Here is a 9,894-nt window from a genome sequence, read left to right as displayed (position 1 = left end):
CGAACAAAAGACACTAACCCGAAGAGCAAATTTAATACAAATAAAAGCCGCATTAACATCTGCAGAAACATGTCACAAAAGTTAAACCCAATCTATTGCCAATCTCACACTACTAAAAAGGGTGATGCTAAGAAGACTAAATTTATAGACTAAATTTTGTAAATTAAATGATATGAAAACTCTTTTTCTATTAGTGACATATTATTTAGTATGTAAATTTCCAGATCGCAAATTGGTCAAAATCGAAAATTCAGTAAGAAGGAAAAGAAGCCCAAACCCGGAGGGTCCAGCCCACCTGAATAACAACAATAACGCATCTGCACCGAAGAAAAAATAAAGTACCAGGCAGGCAGGCGTGCAGCGTTCAGATGCAGTGACCCTCTTCTTTTATCCTCTCTCTCTCTGTCTCTCTCTCTCTCTCTCTCTCTTCTTCCCGTCTCAGTTTCCTGATACGAGACACAATTGATTGCAAATTCTGAGCAGATGTCGAGTTAAACCTCTTTCGGAAGCTTCAATTTGGCTTTCGACCCAACAAGTTTTGTGGGAACGTTTCGAATTTTGAGGTAAGAGCTAAGGGTTTCGTTCATTTCTCGTTTTTGAAACTCCTGGAATATGAATTTAGCTCAAGAAATTTTTAAAATTGAATCGTGGGTTTGTTTTTAGTTTTTGGATTCATGCGTTTAGGAAGATAATTGGTAACTTTTAACTGAAGGGCTGATGGGGTTTAGGTTTACTTACCAATTCTGTTGACCTAAGTGTGTTATATTATCTGATTGTGATTTTCATTGGAAAATAGGTTGTTTTGAGGAAGATCTTGATGTGGGGTTTGCTGTTTTCGTGTATTTTTTTTTCCGAAACGAAATGCTGATTTGGAGGTAGTTTAGTCCTATGAAAGAGGAGAAGTTGTTGGTTGGATTAAGAAACCAGAGGGGAAAAAGAATAATGGGTGTGGATGGAGTTTAATCCTGCAACGGTGAAACCGGTGATTTTGAACTAGGAACTAGGGTCTTGCAGGATTATCTTCTTCGTTGTGGTTTGTTGATCTTGAGTTTGTGCAGGAATGGATGACACAGAAGATGATGCGAGGTATCCTCCTAACCTGTACGGTGGGAATCACCAGCAGGGTTATGGTTCTTCACAACGTCCCAAGCTTCCTGCTCGTGGTGGTGGTCCATATCCTAGGCCAGTCCGTAATGACTATGCTGATGATGATGAGGAAGATGAGACTGATGACGATGAAGAGTTGGGTGAGGAAGAAGAAGATAACAATGGTCGAAATGGTTTTCCTTCTGTTCACAAAGGTGTTGGGGATGATGATCACGAGGATGATAGTGATGATGAAGATGATGAGGATGATGAAGAGGATAATAAGATGATGGTTAGAAGGCTGGATGATGATGATTTGAAAACGCACCCTAAGAAGCGTAAGTTGAAGAGTTTGATTTCAAGTTATGAATTTGCTCCTCGTTTGCCGGCTCCTCCTCCTGCTGCTGCTGCACCCTCTGCTCCAAAACAATCAATTGGTGGCCGGAATGCGCTTACAGATTGGACTGAACATGAGACTTTTGTGTTACTAGATGCTTGGGGTGACCGGTTTCTTCAACGTGGAAAAAAGAGTCTTCGCTCTGAGGAGTGGCAAGAGGTTGCAGAGAAAGTATCAGAGGTGTCAAAAATTGAAAGGACAGACACACAGTGCCGCAATCGGTTGGATACCTTAAAGAAAAAGTACAAAAAGGAGAGGGCCAAGTTCACAGAGACTGGTGGTGCCACGAGCAAGTGGGTTTACTTCTCAAAGATGGATATGTTGATGTCATCGCTACAACAGCAAGCTGGCCTGTCTTGTGGCTTGGACTCAGGGGAGTATGTTTTCATGAACCCTAAAGTGTATTTGAACCGAGCAAATGGGTTGGATGAGATGAGGGATAGTCCAGGGAATTCAGAATCAGCTGAGGGAGGGGATGACGATTCAGATGGGCTACCACCCAAGAAGAGAAGGTACGGAAGGGAGAATGATGATCGGGGTTCCTTTAGATTGCTTGCTGATTCCATTCAAAAGTTCAGTGACATATATGAGAAGATTGAAAATAGTAAAAGGAAGCAGATGGCAGAACTAGAGAAGATGAGAATGGATTTCCACAGGGACTTGGAACTGCAGAAGAGGCAGATTATGGAGAGAGCGCAGGCTGAGATAGCGAAAATACAGCATGGCGATGATGAGGAGAATGATAACTCTGCCGAAAATGCGAGCGGGTGATATCGGTATCTATCTGTAATAGTAATTGGTTATGATAACTATTAGCTGTTGTTGTAACAATTGGGGGAGACTTTAACCCCTTTCTATTTCTTTTTTGGAAATAAGTTGTTGATTTTATATCAGATATGGTATTAGAAAATAGAAATTTCGAATTACTACTGTGTTGCCTCTAGAGATCTTCCCTTTTGTTCCATATTAAGGGCATATCTAATGCGTTGTGGAAGGGCTGGAGCTAGAGGCAAAATTTAGCCCCTCCAAATGATGATATTGCCTATCAATACTTTTTTTGGTTCTAATGGTGAAGGGTTAGAGATTAAGAATCTTGTACATGCACAAAATCAGGTCGATTTTGGATCAACGTAAATTTGATCGTAAATCACACTTCGCACAAGAATACGACGACATATCGTGGTTTACCCTAAGTTGGGGCTACTTTTACACTAGTGTCGGTTTCACCATGTAGATGCTGGTGACATTGTAAACAGAGGCTAGAGAGGCTAGGGTTTTCCTTTCTTATCATCCTTTTAAAGTGAGGGTGAATGATCTTTTTTATAGAATAAGGGTTTCGTTCCCCTCTTGTATACATCATCGGCTAAGTAGTGAAGCCTAATATATGGTACAACAAATCTATCTATTAAGTGGGCTTCACGCTGCTTAAGGCTTGAACTGGAGCTAGTTTGGCCTCGCAAGATGTCTAGGCTTCGATCTGACCAGGCAGATTTCTTGGGCTGGAAGTTATTTTTTCAATTTTGAGGCAAGATTAACAATTTTCCTTGGCCATAATGCTCCATTATATATACTCTAATAGTTTATTTTCTATATTGATTCCCCCCTGCCAGCATTTTGAGCTGGAAATCATGGCAGTGGACTTTGGAGTAATAAGATAAGATTCCATTCGAAAACAATTTTGTTTTTAATTTATAATTTTTAGTTTTCGTTTGTGTTATGGATAGAAAAAACTACATAGATGGAAAAATGTGAAGGGAACGTATATGTAACGACCAGTGTTTTAAAAATCAGCCTAGGCGGTAGGCGGTGAAGGTTCGCTGCGCTTTAGGGCAAATCGTTTTGAAAAATCAGTTTGAAGCTAGACGAGCTAGGTGGCCAGTTAGGCAGCTCCTAGGCAGTCCTAGGCGGCTCCTAGACGGCTTGGTTTTTTTCTTTAATTATTTGTGTGCTTTTTTCCTTTTTAGTTTCATGGTGGTATACTTATGGAAATGGTGTACCTAATTTGCAAAGGATGAATTGACTACAAGTTCATCCAATTGTGAAATGAATTTGAGGGGATACATACAAAGAAAAGAAATAAACTAGATACAACAAGGTTAAATAATTTAGTCTAAGTCCAATCTTATGCAAGGACCATGAATAAGAAGAATTTAGTCTATCATTCAAGAATATTCCTCATTATGATTATATGCTTACTGTTTTTTAAATATTGAACTTGTTGGATGGATGTACTTTATGTATTCTTCTACTTCTATTTTTGCATTTTATCATTATTTTATTATCCATACAAGTAAAGGTTTTTTTTTTTTTTTTTTTTTTTTTTTTTCCAAAGTGTAAATGGGTATTTACAAGATATATAATAAATGTACATAAATCCACCTAGATCGCCTAGGCGCCAGGCCACTACCTATCGCCCGACTAGCGCCTAACGTTTTTTAGAATCTTGGTAACGACACACAAAACAATTCACTTTCAAATGTTTGTTTTCATATAATTTCTTTAATTTCTCCCTCCTCCCTTCATCCTTCTATATTCTTCATTTCCTTCATCTATTATTTTACATCTTTAGCACAACAAATAAAAATAAATAAAAACTAGAAACAAAAAGTTGCAAATATTCAGTTTGGAGTGTAGATATCTCAAAGACGATAAATTATGATGTAAGATGGCTTGACGAGGAGCGTCAAAATCGCTACCCTGTTCAGCAGTAATGAATTATGGTTATAAGAAACAGAGTTATCAAAAACGTATCAGAATGAATTATTCCTTACAAAAATAGGTGGCGAAATGAACATTAGATTATAACATCCTTTTATATACTACAATTAAAAAGCTACTGCATTTCAGCACTGAATTTGTCCAGCTCCTGGATAAGTTAGGTGAGGCAACGCAAAGACTAAGAAGCCAAACCGCAACCCTCGTTCTAATCATATTTACAAAGTTAGCATTCGAATGGGGTTTTCTATCACTTCCAGGACCATCTTTTCCATTTTCGGTTTAGTAGCAAGTTCTAAAATTCATCACCTTTATAATTTCGTGTTTCTTTTCCTTTCGTTTTCAGCCAAGTTCCAACCTCGACGATACTAGAAATTTGTAGGATGTGATGCTGTTCAGCTGGCACTTAGTAGGGTGTATGACCTGCAGAAGAATTAGTCACTTCATGAGTGAGTTAATTACACAGCAGCAGGGATACAACAGCAACGATTAAAATTTGATTACTATGAAATAATGAGCTCAAATGAAATTACGAAAAGCAATCAATCATATGAATAGCCGATATAGCATCCTTTCACAAGTACATCTTTTTATTTTATGTTTTTTCTTATAAGCAAGTCTCCAACCATCTTAAATCTGAAACAATCATTAAAACCGTGCGTAGGTAGAGTGCAAGAGCCTCGACGCTAAATTATAAAATCAATTTTGCTAGTAAAAGATGAGAAACTACATCATACCAGATCCCCCTGAGGAAGACTTATGAATGTCATCAACCTTGCCGACTGCCTCAAGAATTGAAGAGTAAGTAATGAGATCATATTCAAAACCTTTTGAATCCATCTCTTTCATCAGCTTTGCAGCCTCTTCAAGCAAACCAGCTCGGCTTAGACAACCAAGAATAGTGTTATAAGTAACTGCATCTGGTTCAATCTTAGAATGCTTCATTTTGGAAAACATTTCCAAAGCCTGATTTGGGCCACCCGTCCTAGCCAAGCCGTTCAAAATAATGTTATGTGAGTTTAGGTCAGGAATGCAGCCGTTTTCTTCCATGACTTTAAGCAAGGAATGTGCTTCATCTATCATATCAGCCCTCACCATCCCTGACATGAGCGCATTATAAGCATACACATCTGGACTGCATCCAAGTTTCTTCATCTCGTTAAAAAGATCCACAGCATCATCGAGACGCCCACATTTCCCAAAATGTTTAATCATCACAGCATATACCCTAGCACTTGAACGACCACAATTTTCTTTCAATTCTTGGAATAACTCATTTGCAGCTTCGTACCGCTTTGCTTTTCCAAGACTGTTGATCAGGCTGCAATAGGCAGCTGGACAAGGAGGAAAACCCTTCTCATCCATCTCTTCGAGAAGCAACAAAGCTTTCTCTACTCTATTTGTTTTGCAAAAACCATCAATAAGAATTGAATAGGTAAATGAACTGGGAACAATGCCATTAACCTTCATCTTCTCATACCATGAAGCAGACTCGGAAGCTGGAGCTCTGGATTCAAATAACGCTTTGATTACAGTGTTATAAGTCACCACATTAGGTGTGCAATGCAAAGATGACATCTCGTTGAAAATCTTAATAGCATCTTCTATACGACCATCCTTTCCCAAAATGTTTATCAAATTGTTCATGAGCACAACATCAGGCTTACAACCCTCCTTCAGAAGGTTTTTGTATATAGCATAAGCATCGTCTACTCTCCCGGCTCTGCCAAGCCCCCTTATCAATTCAGTGTAAGTGAAAACAGTAGGCGGGCACCCCTTCTCTTTCATCTCCTGCGCTAAGCTTAAGGCTTGCTCAACCTTGCCTAACTTGAAAAAAATTGCCAATAAGGTAGTGTATATCTTTGCAGTTGGATGTAAACCATTATCCTTCATCTCATCAAACAACCTAATGGCAGAATCATCACGACCCAATTTCCCAAATGCGGATATCAGTGCACTGTATGTAACCGTGTCTGGGAAACAGTTACCCTCGTTACACATCTCATTGTAGAGCTCATGGACCTTGTCATGATGCCCTTCTTGCATCAGCATTAAGATCATGGAGTTGTAAGTATTTGCAGTTGGTTTGCACTTGTGGCCTTTGATCTGGTAAAACACAGATAATGCCTTGTTCACCAACTTAGCCCTGCCCAAGACTCTTATGATTTCGGATAATTCAGCTGGCTCAATAATGCGTGCACTCCGAGCCATTTCTTGGATTGTTCTCCACATTTCACCAAACGCACCAGCCTCGTCCAAGCAGCGGATCAATGCCATGTACGTGGTTGAATCGTGTTGGAAATTCCTTCTCTTCCCAGCCCACTTGAAAAACTGAACCTTAACATTGACATCTACATCAATCTTGAGAACCGCAACAACCAATCGATGATCGACTCTCAGCTTCAGAACTTCCAGTGCCTTTTCTGCATCAGGTCCCCACTTGAAAATTTTCAAAATCTTGGTGAATCTCTCATCCAACATCCTAACTGAAGGGTCCTTCTTTGACATGTTTCTACTCATGGGAAAGTTTCGCTCTTCCCCAGATGCTGCTCTAGGCAACTGGAACATTTTGACTATCTCACTTTCTGCTTAATCACAACACAGAAACAAGTAATCACACAACATTCACTAAGTATATTCAATCAAAACCCAGTTGCTAATATATAGATATATATGACTCCACACACACACATGTATGTATGTATGTATGTATGTAGCAATACAAGTTGTTCACATATATAGCATAATCTTATCAACCCCAAATCAAAAACACAAAAAAAGAGAGAAAACCCATTTGCAGAAAATTGAAAAGGAAGCAAATATTTTGCAAATAATTAAGCTGAAATGGAAGCATAGACAATGCAGATTACCTGTTTGATTAATTCTCCCAAAGAGCTGAGGAGAGGTTGATATGCACCGCTTTAAAGCAAACGAATTTGCAACCAATTTTACCATAATGCACGCTGTTTTTGCATCCGAATTCACACCTCGGGATCAGAGTGGACGAATCCACTCATGCTAATTTATGCAATAATTTGTGTTAACTTACAAATTGTTGTTCCGGCCGGCCTTCAAACGAAAATCTTGCGACAGGAGCTGCTGTTCCGGAGTCAGTTAGCTGATACAAGATACAGGGAAGTAGCAGTTACAAGATACAGGGAAGTAGCAGTCGCGCCGTTGTTCGAACAGGGATAAGAGAAGCACGGAGGACGTAGTAAGGGGAGAAAGCAGAGAACGGAAAGGACGGGAAGAGGGAGACTTTCGTTGCTGTTGCCCCTCTCTCTAATCTCTAATTATTGTTAAGAGTAATGTTATCCATGTTTTCTATCACATTTTTATACCACGTTAAGTGACATTTAAAGTGGATAGCCACTATCATTTGAATTAGAGTAATGTTATTCATACCATGTTTTGTACCACATTTTCATAGCACTTTATGTGACATTTAATATGGACAGCCATATCATTTGAATTAGAGTAATGTTATCCATACTGTGGATTCAAATTTCTTCCTCCTTGATCTTGGACAAGATTGCACCTACAAAACAATTAACACATTTGGTTAAGGTCAAAAGCTTCACGCTCTCACGATGAATGGGGGGGGCTTTGGCCAAAGAACCTTCGATGCCAAAGTTAGAATTTAGAGAGAAAAGTGTTTAGAGAGTTTTTGGAGTTTTGCAAGAGTATGGACTTAAGTTTTTAGAGAAAAATGAGTAGTATTTATAAGGCATGGCCGGTCCCCTTTGGAGAAAAGGTGGCCGGCCTTTGGGATGCTTTTTGTGTGCATTTTGTGGTTTAATGTGTGAGTTATTTGGCAATTAATCCATTAATTAGCCAATTAACACATTTTTGGAATAAATTTTTTGGAGGTTATATAATTTATGTGGAATATTTTGTAAGTTATGGAATGATAGCTAATTGATTAGCTAAAAGAGGGAAAAGAGGTAAAAAATATATGGAATGAAATAGGTTTTGAGAATTACCTTGTAAGAGAGATTTGATGAGATGATTTTTTGAATTGTTACATTTTTTTGGCACTTTTGACTTGGTTGATGGATGACTGCCCGCTGCTCGCGCGTAGGAATCCTATTGTACCTCAAGGGTACTTTTGTTCTCTTTTGTCTAGAAATCCACATGTTGCCTTGTGATTATTTTTGGCTCCACAAATGCCCCCACACCTGTTGGGCTACTCGCAGAAAATGGCAACAGGTGTAGAGATTTTCTTGCACTAGGAAACTTTGAATTGTTTCCTATTTTGATGTTGATTCTCTTTTTTAATAGGAAATTAGATCCTTCTAGGAAAAGGAAATAAATTTCTCTCAAAGCCTATTTAAGTCCACCTTAAGTGGATTATTAAATCAACTTTGGAGAGCAACTTATTCTACCTTACAAGAGAGAGAGTGCCTAGAGGATATTTGTTCCCCCTCCTCTAGCAATCTTCTACATCTTGCCCGTGCAAATGATCGTCTTTCGTTGCTTGCTTCGTCTTCTCGTTGCTTCTAGGTAAGAAAAAAAAATAATTTTCTTGTCTTCTTGAATTTTTGGAAGCCTCGGGCTTGAAATTTGGCTCGATGAGGGTCGAGGATTTGTGAGAGAGTGGCTTGGGAAACCACGTCAAGGTTATGCCTTGTGGGTCTTCTTCTGTCTTGGGTGCTGGGGCGCGAGTGTGAAAGAAAATTGGCTAGGCTGTGGCTCGTGGGGCCTGGCAGCTTTGCTGGGCTCCTACGGCTTTAGGCCTTTACATATTTTTTTTTTTGGGCGATAGGCCTGTTTTTTTTTAACATTAGGCCGTGTGGCTTGTTTGTGTCGAGATGAGAGAGGGAAACCAAGGTCTCTTTTTTGGGGCCACTAGGGCTGCTATGCTGTGGCCATTTTTTTCCCTTTTTTTTTTTTTTTGAACAACCCTCTAATGAATCTTATTTGTACTTTTGTAGAATTCCTTCAAGTATGTCTTCCTCGAGCTACAAGAATGATGATGGTGTGCCGCCGTTGTATCGTCAAGGCGGGTCTTTGAGCAAGGTTGGCTACTTCAAGGCTGCTCACTTCAAGATTAGCTCCGATGATTTGTTTAGAGACTTCCTTGAGGCATATTGGCATGCCATTCCGTCGGGAGTGCGTGTGAAACGAGTTAAGGATGGTAGCAGGTGTGAGCCATGCAATGGGGCTCGGAAAGCCATCAAGTTTCACCCCTATTATTTCGTGTTAGGGTTTACTTTTTATATGCCGCGTTTCTTCTCTGCTCCATTAAATGTGCCCCTGTTCAATGTTCTCCGAACGCGGTCCACGTGATGGTGGGATTCCATAATCTAAGCCAATTCTTCAACTTAGATCTAACTGTCAACGAATTTTGGTATTTTTTTGACATAGGTCACATCGATGGAGTTGGGCAGCTGCGATCTTATCATAGGCTTTTTGATAACTTGAGCAAGGGAGATCATGACTGGGCCAAGGAGACTTTAGAGATAAGTAGAGAATGGGAATCTAATTCTTCCCTTGAGTTGCGTGTACCAACGGTCTTCGTACTTGGTAAGTAGGCTGCTTAACCTTTTCAGCTGCTTTGTTTTAATGCTAAGCTGCTCTTCAATTTTTTGATTATCATCCGCTGCTTTTGTAGATTCAGAATTTGGCTTAACTCCTAAGGTTTCTCTGGACATGAAGAAAGTACATGTCACTATGGGTATCCTTTCCGAATATCG

At 39.5% G+C, this 9,894-nt stretch overlaps 2 protein-coding genes across 3 annotated transcripts; one reads left to right on the top strand and one right to left on the bottom strand.

Annotated features, from left to right (window-relative positions):
* The first annotated feature begins 341 nt into the window (after positions 1-341).
* Positions 342-2,409, top strand: LOC126611389 (trihelix transcription factor ASIL2-like). Of its 2 annotated transcripts, none has more exons than XM_050279626.1 (2): positions 342-563; positions 797-2,409. In XM_050279626.1, the coding sequence occupies exon 2, from the start codon at positions 1,061-1,063 to the stop codon at positions 2,252-2,254; it is 1,194 nt and encodes a 397-aa protein (XP_050135583.1). In that variant the 5' UTR covers positions 342-563; positions 797-1,060; the 3' UTR covers positions 2,255-2,409. The 2 variants fall into 2 exon arrangements, with proteins under 2 accessions (XP_050135583.1, XP_050135582.1); XM_050279625.1 differs by having other exon boundaries at positions 343-563; positions 1,059-2,409.
* Positions 2,410-4,219: 1,810 nt separating this feature from the next.
* On the bottom strand, positions 4,220-7,499 carry LOC126612434 (pentatricopeptide repeat-containing protein At3g16010-like). Its single transcript, XM_050280831.1, has 3 exons — positions 7,069-7,499; positions 4,936-6,783; positions 4,220-4,621 (listed from the first exon to the last, which is right to left on the bottom strand). The coding sequence occupies exons 1-3, from the start codon at positions 7,151-7,153 to the stop codon at positions 4,605-4,607; spliced, it is 1,950 nt and encodes a 649-aa protein (XP_050136788.1). The 5' UTR covers positions 7,154-7,499; the 3' UTR covers positions 4,220-4,604.
* Between the last annotated feature and the right edge of the window lie 2,395 nt (positions 7,500-9,894).

This window comes from Malus sylvestris, chromosome 17 (assembly GCF_916048215.2).
Source record: "Malus sylvestris chromosome 17, drMalSylv7.2, whole genome shotgun sequence".
Classification (NCBI taxonomy): Eukaryota; Viridiplantae; Streptophyta; class Magnoliopsida; order Rosales; family Rosaceae; genus Malus; species Malus sylvestris.
Note: the sequence above shows the minus strand (reverse complement) of the source record. Positions and strands in the feature narration are given on the sequence as shown.